The 25,074-nt window shown below is 37.8% G+C and overlaps 3 protein-coding genes across 3 annotated transcripts in view; 1 reads left to right on the top strand and 2 right to left on the bottom strand.

The window, feature by feature from the left end:
* Positions 1 to 8,337: 8,337 nt before the first annotated feature.
* LOC107702067 (leucine-rich repeat-containing protein 69-like) lies at positions 8,338 to 10,861 on the bottom strand. Its single transcript, XM_016504262.1, has 8 exons — positions 10,829 to 10,861; positions 10,617 to 10,734; positions 10,466 to 10,538; positions 10,193 to 10,388; positions 10,051 to 10,115; positions 9,266 to 9,374; positions 8,849 to 9,028; positions 8,338 to 8,464 (listed from the first exon to the last, which is right to left on the bottom strand). The coding sequence occupies exons 1-8, from the start codon at positions 10,859 to 10,861 to the stop codon at positions 8,357 to 8,359; spliced, it is 882 nt and encodes a 293-aa protein (XP_016359748.1). The 3' UTR covers positions 8,338 to 8,356.
* A 798-nt stretch (positions 10,862 to 11,659) lies between these two features.
* Positions 11,660 to 14,287, bottom strand: LOC107702071 (OTU domain-containing protein 6B-like). The gene is made up of 7 exons (XM_016504265.1): positions 14,018 to 14,287; positions 13,748 to 13,890; positions 13,537 to 13,641; positions 13,149 to 13,461; positions 12,293 to 12,354; positions 12,079 to 12,185; positions 11,660 to 11,982 (listed from the first exon to the last, which is right to left on the bottom strand). Exons 1-7 carry the CDS (start codon positions 14,085 to 14,087, stop codon positions 11,898 to 11,900), a joined length of 885 nt encoding a protein of 294 aa, XP_016359751.1. The 5' UTR covers positions 14,088 to 14,287; the 3' UTR covers positions 11,660 to 11,897.
* A 369-nt stretch (positions 14,288 to 14,656) lies between these two features.
* LOC107702066 (peroxisome biogenesis factor 1-like) overlaps positions 14,657 to 25,074 on the top strand; it is a 13,227-nt gene continuing 2,809 nt past the window's right edge. The window contains exons 1-20 of the mRNA XM_016504261.1: positions 14,657 to 14,688; positions 15,186 to 15,492; positions 15,609 to 15,749; positions 16,023 to 16,106; positions 16,940 to 17,054; positions 17,148 to 17,827; positions 19,115 to 19,234; positions 19,320 to 19,443; positions 19,525 to 19,625; positions 19,692 to 19,783; positions 19,920 to 20,052; positions 20,557 to 20,653; positions 20,765 to 20,935; positions 21,029 to 21,183; positions 21,792 to 21,978; positions 22,055 to 22,215; positions 22,382 to 22,516; positions 22,616 to 22,680; positions 22,772 to 22,914; positions 23,980 to 24,083. Of these exons, the coding sequence (XP_016359747.1) occupies positions 15,385 to 15,492; positions 15,609 to 15,749; positions 16,023 to 16,106; positions 16,940 to 17,054; positions 17,148 to 17,827; positions 19,115 to 19,234; positions 19,320 to 19,443; positions 19,525 to 19,625; positions 19,692 to 19,783; positions 19,920 to 20,052; positions 20,557 to 20,653; positions 20,765 to 20,935; positions 21,029 to 21,183; positions 21,792 to 21,978; positions 22,055 to 22,215; positions 22,382 to 22,516; positions 22,616 to 22,680; positions 22,772 to 22,914; positions 23,980 to 24,083 (2,916 nt within the window). The 5' untranslated portion in view covers positions 14,657 to 14,688; positions 15,186 to 15,384. The remainder of the gene's footprint in view (positions 14,689 to 15,185; positions 15,493 to 15,608; positions 15,750 to 16,022; positions 16,107 to 16,939; positions 17,055 to 17,147; positions 17,828 to 19,114; positions 19,235 to 19,319; positions 19,444 to 19,524; positions 19,626 to 19,691; positions 19,784 to 19,919; positions 20,053 to 20,556; positions 20,654 to 20,764; positions 20,936 to 21,028; positions 21,184 to 21,791; positions 21,979 to 22,054; positions 22,216 to 22,381; positions 22,517 to 22,615; positions 22,681 to 22,771; positions 22,915 to 23,979; positions 24,084 to 25,074) is intronic.

Raw genomic sequence — 25,074 nt, 5'->3', positions numbered from 1 at the left:
GTGAAATAGAATTAATAAAAATGACTATTACACAGTTGCATTACTAAAACTTTATCTAAAATTTAAAAAAGAAAACTGAACATATAAACATTTTTAAATACTTATCTAAATATTAATACAAATAACACTGTTGGCACAAGTTTTAAGAAATATTCCACTGATTATCACCAGTCCAACTTTATGTTGAGTAGTTTGTACAAAATAAATAATGAAAATAAATAAATTAATAAATTACATAATAAAATGAATAATTAAAAAATCGTTTATTTTTAATTTTGTTTATTAAACAAAGTTTTATAACATATGAATACTTAATATATCTTGAATTTAGTCTTTATTACTCAATTTTAAGCAAATATATAACAAGATTTTGTGAAGTTTGCTTAAATTATAAAAACCCAATTTACCTGTGGGGTAAGAAAATAATTCTCTTTTTACATGATTTTTCATACATTTGTATTAGTTTTAGATTATCTTGTACTTTTTGAAATAATAACCTTCTTTAATCACAGAGCAAACATCAAGACACTAATCTAATAAACAATCTTACATAACGAATGCACACTTTAAGGTCCAATTCTCACCATTAACCATTAACTAAGACTTTTGCCTCAATAAACAACTAATTTTCTGCTTATTAATAGTTAGTAAGGTAGTTGTTAAATTGAGGTAGTGGGTAGGATTAGGGATGTAGAATATGGTCATGTAGAATATGTGCTTTATAAGTACTAATAAACAGCCAAAATGTTAATATTAGGCATCCTAATAAGCAACTAGTAAATAGTGAGAATTGGTCTCTATACTAAAGTGTTACCATTTAACTCTCATATAGTATACTGTTACTGTACATTGAAAGGATGCATTTATTTATTGTGTATTATGTTCATTGGCGTATTATTATGGTTATGGTTGTATTGGTTTATTGAACTTCAAAACCCACTTAAATAAAGCCCAACCCTGCACTGCTGATGACATAATACTACAAAAAATATTAAAATGTTTCACTAGTCAAAAATGTTTCATTAGTCCATGCACTGGAATACAATAAGTTTGTCTTGTCAGAGCCATGCCAGGAAGTCATGGAACTCATGTGGGTGACCTATGTTTGACACAGCTTGTTCTGTCATCTGTTTATAAATAATAAATTAAAGTGACAAAAAGACCAACAAGTATTGAAAAAAAGATCCCGTCTTAGTCTATTCTAATGTGGTATAGTGTAATCATGAGAAATGTGGACTCGTCAGCTCTCTTGAATATCATGGCCTCAAAAATAATCAGCTAAATCAAAATGTTCAACCATGCCAGCTCATCTCACAGGAGTTTCTATTCTCTAGTTCCTAACTAGACAGTCTGAATATCAGTCTCAGTGGGTCATCGTCTCATTTTGGAAATGTTCCCTGCATTACCAGAGCAGTAGCATTAATGGGTGAGTTGAGGGGGTTGACTTAAGCCAGGTGTTCCAATTAGGCTGGCTGTGTTCCAGCACATACGACTGCAATGCCGCCCGTCACCAGCGATCGTTGCGCTTTCCCTTCCACAAACACACCTGCTGGAGCAAACTCAGCCTCCCATATGCTGCACTAGATTCCATATTCAGATTTATTGAAAACAAAAACTCTGGGAAAAAAAATCTGTGACCTTGCGTGTACAGTGAGAGAAACTGGTGAATAATATGTCCTTTAATAGATCTGTTGTGATCCTGGGCTGTGCGTAATGTCAAAATCCTGTTTTCATCTTAAGCCTAATCATGTGTGCACATATGAGCCAGACATATGGCAATGTGATAGGGTAAATGTAACATATGACAGGGCAATGACTGATGCTGTGGTGGAGCTTTGCTGAAATAGAGAGCGGGAGAGAGAGATTAATGAATACGGCGGACATATTCCTCAAGGACGTTGCTCCTGTCCCTCCATATGAAACAGATGTTGAGCCGGTGGAGGTAGAATGCCACAGGCGTGGCATGTTCCCGAAAAATCCAGCGTACAGATGCCTCTACCTGGCTCGTGCTGGTGTCAGCCGCCTCTCACATTGAGCACGATCCTCGGGCCATGTGAGCCATCAGGGAATGATGGGAAAAACAGACCCATATTACTGAGACGCAGACACAGGCACCTACACTGGGATGGTCAAGACATTATGCTGACTGGCAAAAAATGACATACAACACTTGATTTCCACCAGCAAAGGAAATACTTATGGCAAATGTAGAGCTATTTTTCACCCAAACTGGTTTAAAGGAATTTGGAGGGGGGGGAGATTCATTTATATAAGCGTTAAAGTCAACAACATTTGCAAGAGAATAAGGCTTTTGAAGCTTCATGAGGCTTGAAGGTCCACTGACAATGATTCTTTATATGAAGAATAATATAAAATAAACATGTTGACAAGCAAATTGCTTCGTTAAAATAATTGCTGATATTTTTGCTTATTCACTGTGTATTTTGTATAATTTTTTTCTTTTAGAATTTTATGTTTATTTATTTGAAATTGTTGTTCAGTAAAACTTTCCTTTCAGTGATTCTTAGACTTCAAGACTCATGCCTTTTTTTAATTCAATCTGATTTGTAGAGTGGATAAATGTAATTTATTTATTTATTTAGTCACTTATTAGACGCTATTATCCAAAGCGACTTACAAATGAGGACAACAGAAGCAATCACTTGTAGTATTAAAACAACTAAAAACAGATCCAAAACTAAAAGCTAAAACTTTATAAATACTACCTATACACATTTTAAAAATAAAGAGATTAAATAAAAATGACAGATGTATACAACAACATTTCAAAACTTAACATTTAAATGAAAAACAAAAAATAAAGCTAAAAACAATTCAAAATATTAAAGAACAAAAGGTATAAGAGTATAATAATGATTCTAACATAACACTAAGCCAAACACCAAAAAAAAACAACTACATATGTGTATGTACAACCACACACACATACATATATACTGTATACATACATACACATTTATAAATTCAATATATATATTATTTCAATTCCATTTAGTTTGTTGAAGTTTAAAATAACTCAAATTAAATAACAACAAATGGCCAAGCAAGCGCAGACACTGACAAGATACGCGATACAGAACGAGACCAAACGCGATACTACATACATATAGCCGTGGAACTTTTGTTGGCTTTGACTTTAATGTGACATATTTCTGGGTGAAACAGGATATTCAAGGAGAGAGAAAATATAGGACTTGGGGGACTTCATCCTGAAACCCCACTGACATCCACCTTTGAGGAGGTCAAGTTCACCCTCAAGAACATCATGACGTTCCCAGTGGTAAAGTGGTTATTTTATGTTTATTACATTAACATTAATAAGCATTACATCACTATTGTCAAGGAGTGGTGAAGAAAACTAAAATAAATAGCTAAAAAAATAGCTAGCTAAACAGCCTAAAATCTATATAGCTATGTGGCAATTGGTTAAACATTATGTTTTGGGCTTACACTCTTAAAAATAAAGGTTCTTTATTGGCATTGACGGTTCCTTGAGGAACTTTTAACATCCATGGAACATTTCCATTTCTTTATAGTATAAAAAGTTCTTTAGATTTAAAATATTCTTAATACTGAGAAAAAAATGTACATTTAAGGAATCTGAAAGAGCCTTTGTGGAAACAAAAATGGTTCTACTGCATCACTACAAACCCGCCGCCCCCCTTTAGGTAGTATATTTTTAAGAGTGATAGGTGATATAATCAAAAAGAAAGGTCATTTCAGAGTGAAGCACTGATAAACACTGATAAACTGATAAATTATGCACCAACAATTCAGTTTTGATTTCATGTCTGCTTTAAATAGCAGCATGGTGGACTTCTAGAAGAGAATCTCTGCACTAGTAACTCTAGTAATGCTCATATCAACCCCAGTGTCTTTGCACAGAATTCGCCGACCTTTTTTTCCCCATTTCTTTTTCTTTCAACCAAGGTGCATCAAAGGATTGTTTGGTTCAGTGCATCCGCTGTAGTTTGTTTCAAATTACAAAACTTGAAAACCAACTTTCCGAGAAAAAACAAAGCCTCTCAAAAGTACGAAAAAGGCCCAGGTTTATAATTCCCTGTGGATAGTCTACAGTCATTATTGTGACTACTGAAACTCTCAAAGAGCACGAAACAAGATTAAAGCTTTGAAGTTTTTTGCTTCTTCTGTGTCTTCTTGCTCTTAACAACACAAGGTGTTTTTAGACTTGGAAAAAGGGGCGAATGACCCAAAACTGCCACAGTGAAAGGGCCTTTCTGTGGCGCTCCAGCTAATGAGGAGAGAGGGCCAATGATGGTATAGCCTCATCTTCACCTCAAAGCCTCCGCGCTTCACTCTGTCTAACACTTACTGCCGAGGTAGAAAAACAAAGCCTTACAAGGCTGGGATGCTTCTGAATGTGCCTTTTTCTTTTTATAGAAACAAATATCAATATACCAAATGAACACCACATTTTCTTTAAACACTGAGCTCTGGCTTTGATTTTAGGCACAATTATATATAAAATAAAATATGACAATCTACAAAGCTTGACGCTCAGTCAAAACCTTCTATTGAAGTCTTTTTGGGCGAAAGCACTGCCTAAAAACAATCCTATTTTCAGTGTTCCTGATTAATCATATTTTTCTGGTTACATTTTGGCACATCTCCAGTCCTCCTCAGCCATTTTGTTTAGTGTATGGTATTCTCATTTAGATGCTTTCACAGGCTCTGCTTCAATGCTTTTCAATCCCGCTTGCTGTCGGGACGTTTACCAGAGAGACACATTGCCCCCTAGTGGTACCTAGAAGAAGTGTGACAGACTGATTGTGCAACCATCATGTTGACAACGCCTTGGTGCCATGCCAGCAGCTCAATAGGAGAGCCCTCATCCAGCATAAGATGCCAGACAATAGATTTCCCTGATTGGAGAGTGCTCTTCTTAGCTTGACAGTGGTTCACTGCGTGGTATTGAGTAGCTGTTTTTCCCCTTCTCCGAAGCAGGCCAATACACCAATCAATGATGCTAATTTTAATACTTGAACTCAGAAGATAACAGGTCTGGTTGTAGGACTAAAAATCGACCCACACCACTCATATTCAGAGAGGTAGACCTGTTCTCCCTAGAGATTTGACATATCTGAGAAATGAAAGACAAGCTTTGATGTATAAAAGTAATGATGTGGTCAGAATGTAATCAGAAACCTTGTTTTTTTTTCCACTTTTCTATGAGGCGGGATGTAATGTACTTACACAAATTGAACATAAAAAAGGGAAAAAAGATAAATAGCCTATGTAATAGTGTTTTCACTCTTTCAGTGCATATTCTTATAATTAAAAAGGGTCAAATTCTCTTACCAGCGCTCAAGGACATTCAGGGGTATAAAGATGGACCCGGGAGACTAGAGAGATGAGCAGGGATGCCTCGAGCAAAGCACAATCAAAGCAATCTCATTCCGGTTACATGTGTGTTAGAGATTATGACAGCAATATGGTGCGATGAAACCTTGTTTGGCTAATCTGTCAAAGTCCACGGTGACAATAAAGCCCTGTCAGTGCTATATTATAAACAATTCATGTTGCGTATATGATAGATAGTGAAGTAACAGACTGCATGTAAATAAGTTAAATACATGATTGTGCAACCTATCACTGCTAATATTTAAGTGGGAATATTCAGTTTTCCATTATAAGTGGTGCCGTCATGCATTACGGTGAAATCTCTGAAACGGGTCAAACGAAACCCAATTAAAGAGATCTAATCTTTAACGTAGCTACTGAAGCGCTCTTAATGTGCACATGTTTGTGTGTGAGGGGCTTGATAGGAGCTTAAATAGTCTGACAAAGAAGAAATGTAATAAAGCTCTGGCTCTCCAATAGATCATTCTGAGTGAATTTGCCAACATTACTCTTCCCGTTTCAAGGCTAGTAAATTAAAATTTATGCACACCTACTTTATCTTCCTTTACATTCCCCATGAGGTGGCGAGGAGATATTCTCACCATAGGCAATATTCCCTTTCAGTAATTATATCAGTGTAGACTTCCTAATTAACATATGGCATGCATGTTCAGAGTGTACAGGAATAATGCTCTCAGTTCTCCACTGCGTCTCCCACTGTGTGATATTTTCTCCGCTGACAGATATTCTGCATTGCTATTAATGTCAATCAAACACATTCTCTCTATTCAGGCGGCACAAATGCCCACAAACAGGGGCTCGGGCACACCAGACGTGTCGTGACATTCCCACATCGTTGATGTATGAAAACAACAGTGGAGTGTTTGTGTGAAACGAGGTTAGCAAAACAAGGGGAAAGGCTGGGCTCTGTTTTAACAAAGTGGTCTGACAGAGGAGAGCTGCTCACGCACATATACACATCCGCAAATACACACACACACACGCTGACACCAGACAGGGCCCGAGGCGGTCCTGCTGCTCCAGGACCCCAACATCTGCTCTCTGGGATAATGCATGTTTCATTTCAGATGCTCTCTCTCTCTCTAAAATGGAGCGGTGATCTGCCTGTAATGCAAAGGCCACAGATCATGCGGTAAACTCTGCTCTGGTAGCCTCAAAGCTGTCCTCGGGCGTTCAAAATCCAGCTACAGAGATGGAGGAGACTGGTGCGCCATTTGTTTCCAGTGCACTGAGTAATGGCTGCCACAAAGGCAGGATGTTTCAGACTAGACACAAAGAAATACTCGGGCTGGTGTGCTTCCTAATGCACACACAAATGTAAATGTACACAAAAACTAATTAACAAAAAGCCCTCTAGCCTCTATGTATTTTAAGCTTACACTATGCACTGTAAATGGAGATTGAGATTTGTGAGTTCTCTTAACAGTTGCCTTAATAATTGCCGAATATCATTAAGTAGAATATGAGCTGAACATTGCGACACAACAAATATTAAAGAGTCAGCTCCGTTCCTTGCATTTAATTGGCTGAGTTCAGTGAGTGTTGATATAGTCCATCAGTACTGAAACTTTTCACTCAAATACTCAAAGTTTGTCAGTCTGCAGTACAATTTGTCAGTTTATTTGCATGAATTTGTACATAGAATATTGTCTTATACACAAAATTAGAAATGACAAGGAAAAAATAAAATTTTACAATGACAAATAAGAATAAAATGTATTAAATAAGGTGCTAAGTAATTAATAAAATAAGAAAATATATGTGTATATACAATATATGGCCATATAACGAGGTCCCGTGTGGGGTGTTATGAATTGTGCTATAATAACACCATTCTGCTTGTTGGTACATTTGCCTCAAAGAAAGTAATTTAGTAACATCAGACCGAAACAGACTTGTTTACACTATCTTCTCTCCTCCTTTCACGGGGAGTCCATATACCATTTGTGAGGCGCATTAACGCCCGTCAAGTGCACAATCACTTGGAAATTGAGGCAACTGCTCTAGAATAATGGCTGAGTTTGACTGAGGGCTGTATAATAAATGACTGAGTCTCGTGGCACTTTTCAGTGGACATCCACACAGTCGCCATTAGTTTCCTAAGTGCACTTTTCCCCGCACTTCTAAATTGATTGAAACAAAATGTCACAATTATGCCCTGTAGCTCAAGCTTTAATTATTCATCAATTAGCGTTTTCTCCCCCCCCTTCTTTTTTCTGAACTGATTTTTCATTCAGTTTGCAGAGATGTATGGTTCCCTGCTGTTAACCAGTCCAAAGTCATTAGTTTCTGGCTTTGCAATTAAACCTGCTGCATTATTCATCAGGCCCAACTCGGTAGACTCTGCTCTGAGCTCAGGAGGCCTGCAAGAGAAATTAATTTGGAGAGATGAAGTTTCCTCTCAGGTTAGAACAGATGCCATTGGCCCAAACAGAGGGTAGGTATGGAGTGCTTTCATTTAAGGGAATTATAATGGCAAGCGTAAAGCCAGACTATAGAAAGGGGGAAAATGTGAATGGAAAAAATATCAAAATTGGGCATAGCCTGTGGCAGGTGCTTCAGATTACTTCAAAATGACTTTTAAAATCAACTCAGGAGGAAATGTATAATGACTACATATTAGAGGTCATATTGTGCACTTAAAAATGATTCACATAAATCATTTTATTTCACTGTAACATAAAATGTTTTCAAAGGTAAAGTATTAATGATAGAGATGTGCATGACATTTGAGTTTAATATATAAGCATACTGCATTATTGTTAGATTCATGCAAAAAAAAAAAAGAGAGATTCACTTCTGCAAATATCAATCTGACAGCCAGATCAAATATTGTCAGTGATCAAATGTTGCCATCTGCTGGTGTATCGCAAAAACATAAACTATTCATTCTTTATAATAAACAGAGACTTAAAAAATGATCAGTCAGGGGGTAATAAGATGCATTTTTAATTTATAATCGTACAAGCCCATAGTACTGATGGTCGTCTCTGTTGAAGCAGTCGTAAGAACACAGCAGAACTCTGACTGGAACAGACTGAGAGCTTTTCATTCCCATGTGCTGTTCAAAGACAAAAGAACAGACTCCGATTACTAAAGAAGAGTCTAATATTCTCTTGTACTTTTATTGCCATGCAATGTGGATCATACAGAAAAAAAAGTAGTAATATATTGGCATTGTTGTTTTGGCTCGTATTTACCAATCAGGGGCATTAAGTTAAATTGTGACCCTGTTAATATTTGTTGATTCAAATAACAAATGTTATGGCATAATAAACACCTATTATGCAAGCGTTATTCAGCAGGTTGTCAAACCATTAAGCTTTCATCAAACATCCTGAGCAAAGCGCGGCCTGCCAATTTTCAACTTCAGCACTACTTGTGTGCATCGACTGCCACAGGCACTGAATGCTGAACACTGGTGTTATGCAGAATGAGCTGGTACCTTCCTGGTGTTGATGAACTGCACACACTCCAGCCAGGTGGTGAGGAAGGGCTGTGAGCACAAAGCACACTGGCCCCAGTGAGACAGCATGTCCTGCAGCTCTGGGTATGCTGGCAGAGCTCTGGACACCACTGACAACTTATTAGTGCTCTGCTGGAGGGTCAGCCTGGCTGAGAGCTCCTGAAGACATTAAACTACAGTCAGCAGCGCCATGGAAAAGTTATAGTTAAAACTAACCATTTCTAATGACTTCGAATTTTTTTCGCACTACGAACATCCTCTAGTGGAATACTAGCAAGACAACAATCAGATTTGTTCAACAATGTGCAAAAAATAATTAATGATTGTAATAAATGAATTAATAAATCAAATAAATATATATAATGCAATATGTACAGTATATATGTAAAAAGTTACCTTTAATGAGAAGACTTCTTTCTCTTGAATGGACTCCATCAGTGTGAATGGAACTAAACTGTTTCCTTCAAAGAACAGTTCCTCCAATGTAAGAAACTGAAACAAAAAATTAAAGAGAAAGAACATTTTTAAAATATTATTAAAAAAATTTTTTTTATATAGTATATGAGATAGTGAACAAAAGTTAACATTAATCCTATAAAGCCTTTTTAATACGCAAATTTCTAAGGCATATAAATTACCAAAATTATCAAAACGTTGCTGAAAAATCTACTATATGATGCCTGCTATCACCTGGTTGATAAGTTTATTCTTTTTAGCATGTTTTATATTGTTAGTGCTATTTCAAGGTGAACACTTGGCTGAAGAAACTTGATTATTTCTACTTTTTACTTTACTTTGCACATATAATTAAAAGTACAGATCTAAATACAGAGTGACAACTGATATTTCAATGTATTTTATGCGAGTAGTCTGCTATGCTGTTAAACAATCTCATAAAAGCTTAATACATCAAATATGATACTCAAATAAAAAAAAGCTTCTTCATTTATTTTTGTTTTCATTACTATTGTCAGTCTTCACACGATTACACTTAATCACAGATTTTTAAGTGGGCTGAAGTCCCACTAATTAACATTTAGAACCAGCTATATATTATATATATTTCAGTATAATCATCTTATTTAATAAATAAATACAAATACATTGACAAAATGATTAGTAAATAACTAAAATAAACAGCTGAAATGGCTGGCAATTTGTCCAACTAACTTACACCAACTGGAAACACAGATAAACAGTTTCCAGCAACATCCAAGATCTTCACATTTTTCCATCCAAGAGCGCCATAAGCAAAGAACAAACACTTAATAAGCTAATATGCATAACAATTGAGTAAAGTATGATGATAGTAGTCCGTCTTGCCTCTGGTAGTTCTGTCAGGTTGTTTCGGGCCAAGTACAATTTCCTCAGCTGTGGTAAACTGTATAACTGCTGTGGTATTTGAGTCAGTTTATTATTAGTGAAGTTAATCTCAGTCAAACTCTTCAGCAAGCCCAGTTCAGATGGAATCTGCTGCAAATGATTGTCTGTGACACTGATGCTTTTTAGACTACACAGCCTGCAAATCAATTAAAAAATTTAAAAAATCAGATAACATGCTAGTCAAATAGCATCAACAGACTTGAGTCATCTCACCTCTTTATTTCTGCAGGAATGACCTTGATTCTATTGTGGTTCACATTTAGAAGCTCAAGGTTTGGTAGACCTTCTGCAAATACAATACAATACAATTCAATACTACTGACCCACTTCAATAAAATAAACCTGAATAAGAGTTTGATCTTACCCAGCACCTCTGGTGGCAAATGGCTGATTTTGTTTCCATATAAATAAAGTTTATTTAGACAACTGAGGTGTTTTAACACAGGTGGGATCTCCTCAAGAACGTTATTTCCCAGATTGATCTGTCAACTATAAATATAACATGAAAACGACATTTAAGTATTTGTCGTGCGGTTTCTTGTTTCCAGTGTTTTATTGTTGGTCAAACTTGTTTACTTCTGGTTCATATGCTATTTTGGGCTCTATCATAGAATAACTATATTAGTATAAAAAGTATAAAACAAAGCTATGATACAGATGAAACGAACTCACCTTCTGCAAACACACCAGTTCAGACGGCAGACTCGACAGATAATTATTATTAAACTTTAATACAACAATCCATGTCAGCCTCCCAAAAAATTCTGGAATGTGTAATTTTCCTAGAGCTCAAATTAAGTGACTTTGATTTCGTTTTTAATGCTTTGATAATTGAATGGTTTTCCATTTGACGCTTCACTTGCATCGTCTACTTGGGACTTTTCTCATGTTTTCATGGAGATGGAACGCGAAGTCTGTCGTAGTGTTGACTGGCGCCACCTGGCGGACTAACATGAGAATAACATGCAACATTGTAGACTCAATACTGACTAAAGATGATTGACAACTTTCCTCGATTAGTGTACAAAATAGGAACTGAAGCGTTATTCAAATGTATTTTATCTTTTAAATTATTTTATTTACATTATTTTATAATGGGAAAATCATGTAGTAACAGGTTTGTATAAATACAGCTAAACATTACATTTTTGGGCATTTAAAATTAATATTTGCCCTTATACAACGATTTGAATATCCATTGAATAGACTGTCAAATTATGAAGTGATATGATTTTAATTGTGGTTTAGTCTAACCTTTGATGTGTTTTTTCTGCTTTTTAAAGTGGATGACTATTTAATGTTATTTACCACAGAAGTTTATCATTGATATAAAGTTATCTTTATTTAACAGCGTAAGCGTGACCATGATCCAGCACCTCTTAGAGCAAATTACTTGCTGATATGCAGTTTTCCAAAAACAACAGAGCACATAGCAGTTTATTCATAAATAACACAGGCAAGCATGGACTGTTACATGACGCTTGTCCACTGCAATTGAAGTCACCAGCATGTGTTATTTCATCATCCTCTGTGAGCATGACCGAATCCACTGATCCAAGCAAAACGGAATCAAATTCCAGAAGGTCCACTTCTACAGGCTAATTAATATGCACAGATGCATATATTAATGTGTGTCAGTGATGGGTCAGCCCTCTTCCTCATTTGCAAAGTCTTTCAGAGGCTCCACAGAATTGTAGTGTTCACCAAGTCCATACGCATGCCGCATATAACTGAAAGAGACAGTGAAGCGCGTTTTAGTACAGCAGTACAGAAACCTTTTGTACCAAATCTTATTTTTAAATAAATAAACATCCTCAGTTATTTACACGAGTGTGATTGGTGGCTTGTCATATTCTTCACCAATATTAATAGAGGGGGATTCTGCCTGAATGACTTCTATCGGTAGCTGGAGGACCTGTGAAAGGGCTTTTAACTGTCATGGAGAAAATATGAAAAGCATTGATATTAAAAAAATAGGCAAATGGTGGATTATGACTTTTAATGTGCCATTTACAACGGCATATTGTCTGGTATTCTTACCTCTAACTGTCCGCCCCAAGCAGCTGTGTCTGCAACATCATTGCAGTATTTCTCAAACTCATCTAAAGTAAAAACGAATCCAGAATCCATTCATATCATGAAACAACAAGCATTCAGCTTAATGAAATACTTCTGCACATATCCATTCAAAACTCTGGGGTCAGGAAGATCAGAAAAGTGAGAGTAAAGACATTTATAATGATACAAAAGATTTCCATTTCAAATAAACACTGTTCTTTTGAATGTTCTATTCATTAAAGAATCCTGAGAAAAATTATTTCACAGTTTCCACGATAATATTAATCTGCACAACTGTTTTCAGCATTTAAATAATAAAAAATATTTCTTAAGTAGCAATTCAGCATATTAGAATGATTTCTGAAGGATCATGTGACACTGAAACTGGAGTAATGACTGCTGAAAATTCAGCTTTACCTTCACAGGAATAAATTACATTGTAAAATATATTAAAGGTGACATATCATGAAAATCTGACTTTTCCAGATGTTTTTAGCAGGTCCAAGCTGTAAAGGCGCAGCTCTATTCTGGAAAAGGGGGCGGGGAGCAGCAGCTCATTTGCATTTAAAGAAACAGGCCCGAACAACAGCGTGTTTCTGCTTCCACTCAAAATAGGCATTTTCAAAATGATATAATAAATGATCTGTGGAGTATTTTGAGCTGAAACTTCACAGACGCATTCTGGGGACACCAGAGACTTATATTACATATTGTAAAAAGGGGCATAATATGTCTCCTTTAAAATAAAAACCGGTTATCTGAAATTTTAATAATATATAATTTTTTACTGTATTTCGATCATATTCTGGAAGTGTATGGCAGAGAGTTGGGCATTCACCTGCAGTGTACATGTCTCCTGAATTGGGGTCAGTGAGGAATGGCAGGAAGTCATCTGCATGGCTCCTCATGTACTGAGCTGTTTGAGCCCGAAGCTCTTTAAGGCTGAGAGGGGTGCCTCGCTCCGTCAGCTGATCCTCCACGGCGCAGTACATGCAGTGACCGTCAGAGGAGATCTCTCTGATCTGCAGGTGCCTCTCCATCAGCTTCTGTCTCAGCTTCAGACACTCCTGATGACGGGAGCCTGTGAGATTCTCCACTTCTGCCTCAGCAATCCGGCTATGCCGCTCCTTCTCAAGAGCAGCCTTTTTGTCCTAAATACACCAAGAATTTTTAGCATCCTTAAAAGAGACTTTAAACTACAGCCACCAAAATCGAAAAGAACTTACCCGTCTCTTCTGGGCTTTAGATGTCCGAGTTTGCTTGCTTGAATCCGTTTTTTCCTCATCATTTGCCAAACTGACGGAATCCATTGCATTTGAAACCTCCTCCACCTTGGAACAATCCATGATTGTATAAGTGAGCTGCACTCATATGTATCTACTGGACAGTTTCTAGGTAGGGTGTTTTAACGTCTAACAACATCATAGTTTGACTTACTGAGGAAGAGTTCTGAAGTTGTTCGAGCTCATTTTCATGTTTTTGAGTGAGTTCAGCCTCTAGTTTGGCGATGTCTTCAGTCAGCTGTTTCCTCCTCTTCTTGTCATTTTTGGTAACTGCATTTTTCATAATTTGTATTTTTGCTACGACACAAAAAAGACATCTATATTTAGTATGCACTATACACATATTTATTTCGTTTATATAATCCTAGTCTCATACATATTTATATATTTATTTTAATTTAAAGGTAGTGACATGTTGTCTTACCTTGCAGGTCTTTCTTTTCCTTGCGATGCTGTTTGGCTAACAGCTCCTCTGCTGTCTCCACTTCCTCCATGTCAAAATTAACGAAACATTCAGAGCAATAAAATGTTTGCTAAAATGGACCTAAACAATAAACATATTATTCATTTCCATCAGTTGGAGTTATTGCTCTGCAAGGACTGAATTGCGGTTTCAGCTCATAGAAATCAATTGACTCTCAGTTCGATTGATCTATTCTGCAAGTCAAGCGCATGGATTCAATGGGAACACAGAAACTGAACACATCCACAAATACAACATTTCAAAATAAAAGTCATAAATCCATAGACTTCTTCTTCGGTGTTTTCGTCCACAAGTTTTGCAAAAACCACATACTCCTCCCTCCGCTTCTCCTCCACAGTCGATCCCCTGTCTGAGTCACTTTCATCTGTTTTATTTTTCCTTTTCTTTTTCCGTTTATTATTCCTAGCCGTTTCCCATTTTTCATACATCCCGCCACCTACTTCCATCTTTCCTAGTTCGTTTCCTGATCCGTCACTTCCCTCCACACTCTCTGTCCATTCACAGTCCAGCTGTTGCCAACCACCTTGGGAATCAACATCTCCTTCCCACCCCTCCGGTCCGCCATCTTGATTCGCGTGATGACGTCAGATCCATAGACCGTTTTTCTCTGTGTAAGTGTGTATTTTAATGGAATGGTATAAAGTGTCATAATAAATAAACAGTAAATTTTAAATCAGTAATTTACGTAGCGCCTTACAACCATATCTTATTTTTGCCCTGAATTATTTTGAAATAGTTGTCAAGTGGCATGACCGCTTATTTTAGGAAACTGGCGCTCCTTTATTCTTAAATTTACTTATAAAAATAGATAGTCGTGGGTCGCGGTTTTTGGGGCTCAATTCCAGGATACAAACGTATTTTTTCAGCTTGCTAGTGTTGGTCCCCTAGCACAACAAAATTAACTAGTAGCAGTTATATCTCCACCCGCTGTATCGAGCTGAACCATTAGTCGTTTTTAAGTCTGTTCAAGCTCGTCCTCTAGGTTCAACGACGCGTAAAATGAAATATAAATAACATTAAAAATTTGGTTACACATTTTGTTGTGGGTGGTCGCCTGATTTTGCTAGTAGGGGTTTGTTTAATTATTCTGTGTTGCTTATTTTCCAAGTGAAATCTGGCAACACGGCGAGACGGAGCTAGTCGAACATGTTTGTTCTAACAGCGACTGATCGACACACTCAATGTGATTATAATGTCTGACGTGCAATTCAGATGGACGGTTTTAGCATACTGGCTTTAATACCACAGATTAATTGAAATAGGGGATAATTTGTAGTAGAAGCGAGGTATCTGCAGCCTCGCAGGAAATGTTGGGAAGCCAAGGGATACAACCGGTCACGCTAGTCTTCAATAACTCCAAGAACTGCTTTCTTCAGCTGTCATCAAACTTCGCCACTCATCTCTGTCTTCATGAGGTTTGTATCCAGCTAGCTGCTGCCAGTTACTAGTCTACCACTGTACTGTGTGATTCTCTTCCATCAAATTCAAAGTGCTGAAAGTTTTGAGTCATGCAACACTAATGTGATGTCAGAACCAGATCCTGGAGCTGTCATGGGGTGTTTCTGCACCCGTGTTCCTCAGCTGGATCAGGTCCAGGTCTTCAGGTCCAGAGGACAGAGTTGAGATCTGCAGACAACTGGGAGAGAAACTTGGGCTCAAGGAGGGAGAACAGGTTTGTCACTGTAATCAATTCAAATCAATGGAAACCAAAACTGTTTTGTTACCAACATTCTTCACAATATCTTCTTTTATCTCAAGATTACTTAAAAAGATTTAAACCAGACAAAACATCCATTCAAATGAACAAATCAACCACACATGAAGATTTTAACTTGTTTTAGTTTAGTTTTTGTCTTGAAAAACTGGATTTATGAGGAAGGCTAATTTTAAAAGTGTGGCAAAAAGGTTGAGGACCATTGAAGCAGATGCATGTAATGTGTTGTAGGGGTATCTGCGGCCGTGTCATCAGGTGCAGTCAGTGCAGCAGGTGTTCGTAGAGCCTCTGTCTCCAGATGACTGGGAGATCCTGGTGAGTTCACCATGGCATCATTTACCTCAGTCTTCAGTCTCTAGGAGATGTTTAGCTGATATATAGTGATATATGTCCTTTAAAACTGGTGTATGCAAATTTCCAATGTTGTTATATTTTTCTTATTTTTCATATTAATTTATACAGTATATTTATTATGAGTTATTCTTTATTATTCTTTGATTATTACTCCACATTATATTCATATTACTGTTTCATATTACGGTTTTATGTTACTCATATACTCAAGTATTATACATTTATTCTCTTTTATTGTTTTCGATTCCATTTATACTCATATTCCATTGACATAGTAAACCATCGACATGTAAAGGTACATCTTATGCTTATAAAGTGTTTATAGGATGATGGAAAATAATTTTGGCGATATGGCAAAAAAAAATAAAATCTCACTTTTTTTCAGAACGTTTGACCGATTCTTGATTTTTATGATTTTTAACAAGTCCACTTGAAAATGTAACTACAACACGATTCAAATAACGTTTTCTTTATTAACCCTTTAGTTAAAGAACATTCTATTCCAAGTGCACCACACATGAAGTTGTCAACATGATGTAAATGTTAAACAAATCACTTGTTAAATATCTTTAAATATAAAAAGATTGCATGAATGACCTTGCATTCATTTCTGGCTCCATTCTGATATGTAACACCCACTTTTCATGATCCGATCAATTCAAACCTGGATACAAAGTCCCTTCCTACATTTTTTCCTCACTGATCCTGTTTTATTTGAGAATACATCAGATTACAGAAGTAAAATGGGTTGTGAATGTCTTTTCGGTCTAATATCTGATTGAACTTTGTTCCAGGCGCTGCACAGCATGGCTCTGGAGCAGCGACTCTTGGATCAGATCCGAGTGGTCTTCAGTGAGGGTGTTTTTCCTGTGTGGGTGGACCAGCACACTGTCATCTATATCAGGATAGGTCAGTCAGCACTATTTTTTAAAGGCATGTCATACAGGAGTTGTTGTTGGGTATGAACTGATCTTTTTACACTAATGATTCTATGTTTTTTAGCATCTCTCTCTCCATCTGTTCCTTTCGGCCGACTGGATCAGTTCACTGAGCTTGTTGTCTTCTCAAAACTACATCCAGGAGGTGAACAATTGCTCCACACTCGATCAGAAGAGCCAAGCCAATATCTGCAACACCAGAGCACTGATGTCACGTCTTCCCCCAGCTCAGTTGTCCATCAGGATCCCCTCAGTGATCATCTGGAGAGTCAGAGTGAAGGCCACTGGGGAGGAATAGCTGATCTGAAAAGCCTGGTTAGATACCTGTTTACAAGAGGATTTGAGCCTGCAAAAGAGAATGTCACAGTTCCCACAATTCCCACCATCCTGAAAGACTGTATCCTCCGGACCTGTGGAACCCCTCCTAGGTCTGTCAGCCATCTAGGCTCATGTCACGGAGATGTCCATATACTGCCATGGAACCTGCAAGAGAACTGGAATCCAGGGCAGTCTGCACTAACATACGGCAGGCTTTCAAAAATCCTTTCTCCTAAAGAACTCAGGGAGAAAGTCAAGCAGGCCATGGAGAAGAAGAAGATCAGAGATGGACCTCACAAATGGAACGACACAGAGGAACATAAGGAGAACGTTGTTGTGGTCAGAATGCTTTGTCACAACATAAAAAGGCTGCAGGAGGACCAGAAATTCAATAAATGTGAAGACATTTACTCTGGTAGAGTTTGGGTAAGTTATTCCATTCAAGGTCTGTTATAATGTTTCATAGAAATATTCTTTATCACCATCATTTCTAGGGATGGGACCTTTTCACTTTGGACAGTAGAGACCACCTAATAATCAACCAGAACACCATAGTAATTGTATAACAATGTGACAAAAACACCTTAGCAACCACCTGGCAATGCCCTGTTAAAAGCATTATTGTTTTCAAATTATTTTTAATGTATTTATATTATTATTTAAAAATATTAAATATTTAAAAATAGGTTGGCACCGATGGCCTCGTGGGCAGTGGACTGACTTCGGGCGTCCCGAGTTTGAGTTCCAGCTCGCGGACCTTTCCCGATCCTGCCCCCTCTCCCTCACCCACTTCGCTTCCTGTTGACCTACACCAGTGGTGGGCAAACTTGGCCCTTCCAGGCCACTTTCCTTCAGAGGTTAGCTCCAACCCTAATCAAATACACCAGGGGTGAGCAAACTTGGCCCTTCCAGGCCACTTTCCTTCATAGGTTAGCTCCAACCCTAATCAAACACACCTGAACCAGCTAAACATTGTCTTCAAGACTACTAGAAGGCTACAGGCAGGTGAGTCATATCAGGGTTGGATCAAATCTCTGCAGGAAAGTGGCCTGGAAGGGCCAAGTTCGCCCATCACTGACCTACACTGTCCTATCTAAATAAAGGCATAAAACACCAAAAATAAATCTTAAAAAAAAATTAGAAATAGGAACTCTCCCAATATCAGTAGTCTGATAATTTTTACATTAGTTTTAGATTACAGTTGTCTAACTTTTTATTACCTTATTAATTTAATCACACTATTATATGTGATCTTTAGCAAATCTATGAATATCCATATGCAGACAGAGATGCACAAAATCAATACCAAATTGGTTATCATCCTATATATTTTTTTCCATTTATTTGTACCAGTTGTATATAAATCTCTAAAACGTTTACATTAAATTATTGAACATAAATGATATCTGCAATACATTTATGTTGGTTCTGTTCTGTTTACCCTAAGGGGGTTATTGTTGCTCTCCCTGCTCTCATCCATGATAGGCTGCATGGATGCACAGGGAGTTCTTGCCCAGAACAGAACCATACCGCCAGTCCAAACTGTATGCTAATTGTCATTCATCTTTGATGATAGTGGTCTTGAAAGAACCTATGTATATATGTATAACTGGTACAAATAAATGGGGGGAAAAATCTAATATAGGCTAATTTGTTATTGATTTTGTGTATCTCTAGTAAAAAATCTAGTTACCTTTTTTGTTGTTGTTGCAGATCCCAAAGGTACTGCAGAGGCGTTTGAAGATAGACCCTCGATCAGCTGTGAGGATTCAGCCTTTGAAATCAATGCCAAGAGTTGCAGAAGCAGTCATGGTGCAGCCATTAAAACCGTTGGTATGTTTTTCTTTCAGACTTAATGCTTTAGGTTGTCAGATAATGAAAATATTGTATTGTAAACTTATTTCCTTTCTATTTGCAGGCAGAGGGTGAAAAAGAAGAAGATATTCAGACTGCATTCCTCAACTGGTTACATGCTCAGAGCCATCAGCCTTTGACCTGTCTGACAGGCCGCACTAACGTCATTCTCTTACCCTGTGCTGAAGGTGTGAGGAAGAACCATCAAAATATATGTTTTCAATCATATTACTATTATTGCAGACTAACCTGGGTTTCTCTCTTCTCAGGAAAAGAAGAGTTTGTCTTGACTGTGCTAAAACCAGAGCAACAGCAAGAGGATGAAATGTTCTTTCTATCAACCAGTTTACTAAAGAAAACAAATGTGCAGGTATAAAGTCACACATTATTTTTCCTTCTCCTACCTTCTCAACAAACCAGCTCAATCTCTGCTTAGATTGTCAGAGAGCCACATGATTCTGACCACAACGGCTCTGATAATGATAAGGAAGATCCACATCTTGGCTTTCCCTCCCTCAGCTCTCTTGGGTATGCTTGCATTCTTTTCAAAAACTGGAAATATCAGTGTATTTTTTAATATCCTTAGCAGCAAACCAGATTCACTTTCTGATGAGTCGGTGTAGCCTTTCTTTGTTGTTTGCGATTGGTGAATCTGTTTGCTTAGTGGGGTAGAGGACATCAGCAGGTCGGCTTTCGAGCACATCTCTCACGCTCTAATGGGAGGTCCTCTCTCGCGTGAACTGGTTTCCACAGGACGGGGACTGAGGGGCGGAGCTCTGCTCATCACAGGTGCAAAGGTAACTTCAGACATGTATGCCACAGACCTTTCAAAGTCAGATGTGAGATAGTTGATATCTCTCCTTATGCATTAAGGCAGTGCTAGTAATTGTTTTGCAGGTGTTCAATTATCAACAAAGAACATTATTCAAGATTATACATCACAGATCTGTCTCTTCATATATTTTATAAACAGGTTTATTATCACTTAATGTAGGGAATTGGATTCATTGATGTATTTAACTAGTTTAAAAGTGAATCAGCAAATATTGAATAACTGTGTCCACACAGTTTAATATTTAAAATATTTCGTTTTTTGTTTGACTTCAAGTGCTGTTTTAAGTCAGAAGTTTGAAAGTTGGACTTGGAGTTGAATGAAATGTAGCAACAGCTCCCAAGCACTTGATAACTTTACATTGTAACTATTTTTGGCAATAAGATAACAATCAAATATTATGAAAGTAAAGAATGAATAAATAGATAGTACAAGGTATCTGTGATAAATTTCCTGCATTTCTCCACAGGGCAGTGGTAAATCTTCTCTCTCCAGAGCACTGTGTCGAAAGGCCAGTGAACAGCTGGATGCCCATGTTCAAGTTGTGTACTGTAAGACACTGAAAGGTAGGCAAGAAAATTAGATTGACCAGTTTTGCTGTGCATTCTAATTTAACATGCAAGCATTTTGTCTTTTATTTACATCAAATTTCTTCATGTTATGAATGAAATTCCTAGGTAAGAGAGCAGACACAATCAGACAGAGGTTGGAAGAGGTTTTTGAGCAGGCGGTCTGGAGACAGCCCTCAGTGGTCCTGCTGGATGACCTGGATCACGTGACCGGTGCCGCAACCTCACCTGAGCACGAGCATGGGCCAGAGGCAGTACTGCGGCAGCACATCGCACAGAGTAAGTGATCATAACAGACATGCCTGACTCTACATCAGGTATCTCTGTGAGCAGCCATCTGATTGACACCTTCGCTCTGCATGTTCTCCTTAGGTCTGAGGGATTTGGTGGATGAGATGGTGGTGTGCTCCAGTCTCGTAGCTCTGATGGTCACAGCACAGAGTGAACATGCCCTTCATCAGACTCTGACTGCAGTGCAGGGTTCACACTTCTTCCAAGGTTTCTGCAAGATCCAAACACCAGATCAGGTGGGTTTATGAAACTGCAATCTAGGGCTGCATGGTTTGGGTAAAAAATTAAATTGCGTACGTGTGTGTGTGTGTGTGTTTTATGTGGTCATTTAAAATGTGTGTTTTTTTTAAGTACAGAAGATAGGTGGATGAGATGGTGGTGTGCTCCAGTCTCGTAGCTCTGATGGTCACAGCACAGAGTGAACATGCCCTTCATCAGACTCTGACTGCAGTGCAGGGTTCACACTTCTTCCAAGGTTTCTGCAAGATCCAAACACCAGATCAGGTGGGTTTATGAAACTGCAATCTAGGGCTGCATGGTTTGGGTAAAAAATTAAATTGCGTACGTGTGTGTGTGTGTGTGTGTGTGTGTGTGTGTGTGTGTGTTTTATGTGGTCATTTAAAATGTGTGTTTTTTTTAAGTACAGAAGGTAACTGGTTTTGCTAGTAGATTTGCTTTGTTTTTGATGTTTCTGTTATTAAATTCTTGCCAGAATAAGTTGCAGTGTTGACCAGACTATGCCTATAGTCAAAAGTCTGACTACACAAGACTAGTTTTATTCTTACTTGGTGTTTTATTTCCCCACAGAAAATAGCGACTGTAATATGATGCTTTCTCTATATAGGCTCAGAGGGTTGAGATTCTAAGGTCTTTAATAGCCAAAAAGAACTTCCAGGACTGTCAAACTACTCTTGACCTAGACAGTGTTGCCAGAGAAACAGAAGGATTCATGCCACAAGACCTGAACCTGCTGCTCGAGAGGGCCATCCATGCCAACACTCTACACAGCAGGAGCAATGGCAGCTCTGAAGGCGAGTGCTTAATCTAGTTTTATATCTTTCTAGGATTCAGCTGTTTTGCTGAAATCTAAGCTTCCTGCTTTCACAGATCTGAACTATAAGGACTTCAGACAGGCCCTTCAGGGCTTCACCCCACCCTCCCTCTGGGGGGCTCAGCTGCAGACTCCCAGCGGGGCCGGCATGGAGCGTATCGGGGGACTTCATCAGGCACGTCAGCTCCTGATGGACATCATACTGCTGCCAGCTAAGGTACAGCTGCCCCTGTGCACAATATGTCCATTTTAGTGGAAGACTAGCTTTCCCAAACTAAAATAAATCCAATATATGTGCAAGAACAGTTATCATATTAACTGGAAAAGTCAAGGAAATTCATTAGTCAAAAACTGTGTTGGAAGTAACGGTCTGTTGTGTCCAGTACCCGCTGCTCTTCTCCAGTCTGCCCTTGCGTCAGTGCTCTGGTGTGCTGCTCTATGGAGCTCCTGGCACAGGCAAGACGCTGCTGGCTGGAGCTGTTGCCAAAGAGAGCGGCATGAACTTCATCAGCATCAAGGTAAGGGAATGTGTGTATACTGATATCAAAATAATGTATAAATATATAATTTATAGTTATTTATATTTATGTATTGTAATGCCATATGTGTTTCTCCAGGGTCCTGAACTCCTCAGCAAGTATATTGGTGCCAGTGAGCAGGCGGTTAGAGATGTGTTTCAGAGGTCTGTCCAAAGGCACTGTCTCTTTTGTATGATATATAGTAGCAGTTCACTAGAGTGAGTCATCACTGAATGTGTGTCTGTGTCGCTTTAGGGCTCAACAAGCTAAACCTTGCATACTGTTCTTTGATGAGTTTGACTCTCTGGCCCCTCGAAGGGGTCATGACAACACAGGGGTAACTGACCGTGTGGTTAATCAGCTGCTTACTCAGCTGGATGGAGTGGAAGGACTGACAGGTAATCAAATGCTTGCACGTATACTTGAGTTTTACAGCAACAGCTAGAGGTTCTTCCGTTTTGACCTGCTTCATAGTCTCAGTTTGTTCATCTGTGTGCAAGTGTGACTTTATTTTTCTCCAATCAACAGCAGATTTTAGGTTAAGGTTTATGTAATGTTAGTCTCGTATGCTCACCAAAGCTGCATTTATTTGCTAAAAAAAAAATACAGTAAAAACAGTTAGATTGTTAAATATTATTACATTTAAAATAACTGTTTTATATGTTAAAATGTAATTTATTTCTGTGATGGCAAAGCTTTCAAAAAAAGATTTTTTTTTTTTTCAGCAGCCATTAATCCAGTCTTCAGTGTCACATATTTTGCTGCTTAATATTTTTGTGAAAATTATGAAACCTTTTTTCAGGAATTTTTGATGAATAATCAAAACAATTCAAAAGAACAGCATTTATTTGAAATAGTAAAGACTCTTTTGTAATGTTACAAAAAAAATCTGTCACTTTTGATCAATTTAATGCTTCTTTGCAGAATAAAAGTTTTAATATATAAAAAAAAACATTTTTATTAAAAATTAACTGACCCCAAATTTTTTGAGCGGTAGCATATGTATAAGGTAGTAATAAAATGTAGTAATATAAAAAACTGTATAATTATATTACAGTTAGGCAAAAAATATATATAAAGCATGTCACACCACTGGACTCTGTTGAAACTGCTTGAAATTGTATGTTAACTACCCAAGTAGTTCATGTCAGCATGTAGTGTTCATTCGACAACAATTGTGAGGAGTTTCATAGTTTGTTGCTTTTAATATAGCTGTGGTTATTGCTTATAGCAACATCACTATCTGTATCAGTAAGAAAGATTGTAAAGTTGTTAACTTTGCTAAATTAATACATCTAATTCTAAATTTAAAAACAAATTGTTTTGCCAAGCACTTCCTTAAAAACATCAGTCTGAGACCGTAGAGCAAAGCCAGTTTTCTGGAGTACATTTTTGATCTTTAAAAGATTGCATTGTTGTATTTGTGAGATCTCTGAAATCACTACATAGTTTCTCATTTTTAGGGGTGTATGTGTTGGCTGCCACCAGCCGTCCTGACCTGATTGATCCTGCTCTTTTGAGACCCGGGAGACTGGACAAATCTCTCTACTGCCCTCCTCCTGATCGGGTCAGCGTGGTGTCTGGCATATATCAGCTTAAAGGGTTAGTTTACCCAAAAATGAAAATTACCCCATGATTTACTTACCTTCAAGCTATCCTAGATGTATATGACTTTCTTCTTTCAGACGAATACAATCGGAGTTATATTTAAAAACATACTAGCTCTAACAAGCTTTATAATGGGAGTGGATGGTAGCCCAAAATTTGAAGTCCAAAAAATTGAACCAATCCAGTATAAAAGAACTCTACACGGCTACAGGGGGTTAATATAGGCCTTCTTAAGCGAAGCGATGCGTTTGTGTAAGAAAAATATCCATATTTACAACTTTATTAACCTTAATCTCTAACTTCCGCCAACTGTCATACGCGCGTTCACGAGAAAGTGGCGTCCAGTGGATGACGTAGGCGTAGCGTAAACTCGGTGAGAATATGCTAGTCTTGCGAGAAACAAGTTTTGTTTACAACAAAGGAAAACCAGTGTCCTCTTGGCTTATATTGAAATCCTCCGACATTTTTCTTTACAAATCCTCGTTTTGTACTACTAATTCGTGACCAGTGTTTTGTTTTGCTCTCTCCTCTGCGCTTCCACGTTCATTACTTCCACATTCGTCACCGTGTTTGCCTACGTCCTACATCATCCGCTGGACGCCACTCTCTCATGAATGCGTGTATGACAGTTACCGGAAGCTAGAGATTAAGGTTAAAAAAGTTGTAAATATGGATATTTTTCTTACACAAACACATCGCGTCACTTCAGAAGGCCTTTATTAACCCCCCGGAGCCGTGTGGACTTCTTTTATAATGGATTGGTTAAATTTTTTGGACTTCAAAATTTGGGCTTCCATCCACTCCCATTATAAAGCTTGGAAGAGCCAGGATGTTTTTTAATATAACTCCGATTGTATTCGTCTGAAAGAAGAATGTCATATGCACCTAGGATGGCTTGAGGGTGAGTAAATCATGGGGTAATTTTCATTTTTGGGTGAACTATCCCTTTA

The sequence above is a fragment of the Sinocyclocheilus anshuiensis genome, unplaced genomic scaffold (genome assembly GCF_001515605.1).
Source record: "Sinocyclocheilus anshuiensis isolate Anshui unplaced genomic scaffold, SAMN03320099.WGS_v1.1 scaffold54, whole genome shotgun sequence".
In the NCBI taxonomy this organism is placed as follows: Eukaryota; Metazoa; Chordata; class Actinopteri; order Cypriniformes; family Cyprinidae; genus Sinocyclocheilus; species Sinocyclocheilus anshuiensis.
The sequence above is the reverse complement of the archived record's forward strand: the minus strand, read 5'-3'. Positions and strand labels throughout refer to the sequence as shown.

Bases quoted from the DNA above. Each gene is read 5' to 3' on its own strand.
- LOC107702067 (XM_016504262.1), bottom strand. From the start codon at position 10,861: ATGATAGAGCCCAAAATAGCATATGAACCAGAA. The intron at 10,539-10,616 runs GTAAGATCAAAC...TTGTATTTGCAG, and splicing joins TTTGCCACCAGAGGTGCTGG to AAGGTCTACCAAACCTTGAG. The intron at 10,116-10,192 runs GCAAGACGGACT...TTCTTTGCTTAT, and splicing joins ACCTGACAGAACTACCAGAG to GGCGCTCTTGGATGGAAAAA.
- LOC107702071 (XM_016504265.1), bottom strand. From the start codon at position 14,087: ATGGAGGAAGTGGAGACAGCAGAGGAGCTGTTAGCCAAACAGCATCGC. The intron at 13,462-13,536 runs GTAAGTTCTTTT...TGGTGTATTTAG, and splicing joins CTAAAGCCCAGAAGAGACGG to GACAAAAAGGCTGCTCTTGA. The intron at 11,983-12,078 runs GTAAATAACTGA...TGTCTCTTTCAG, and splicing joins AAGCCACCAATCACACTCGT to TTATATGCGGCATGCGTATG.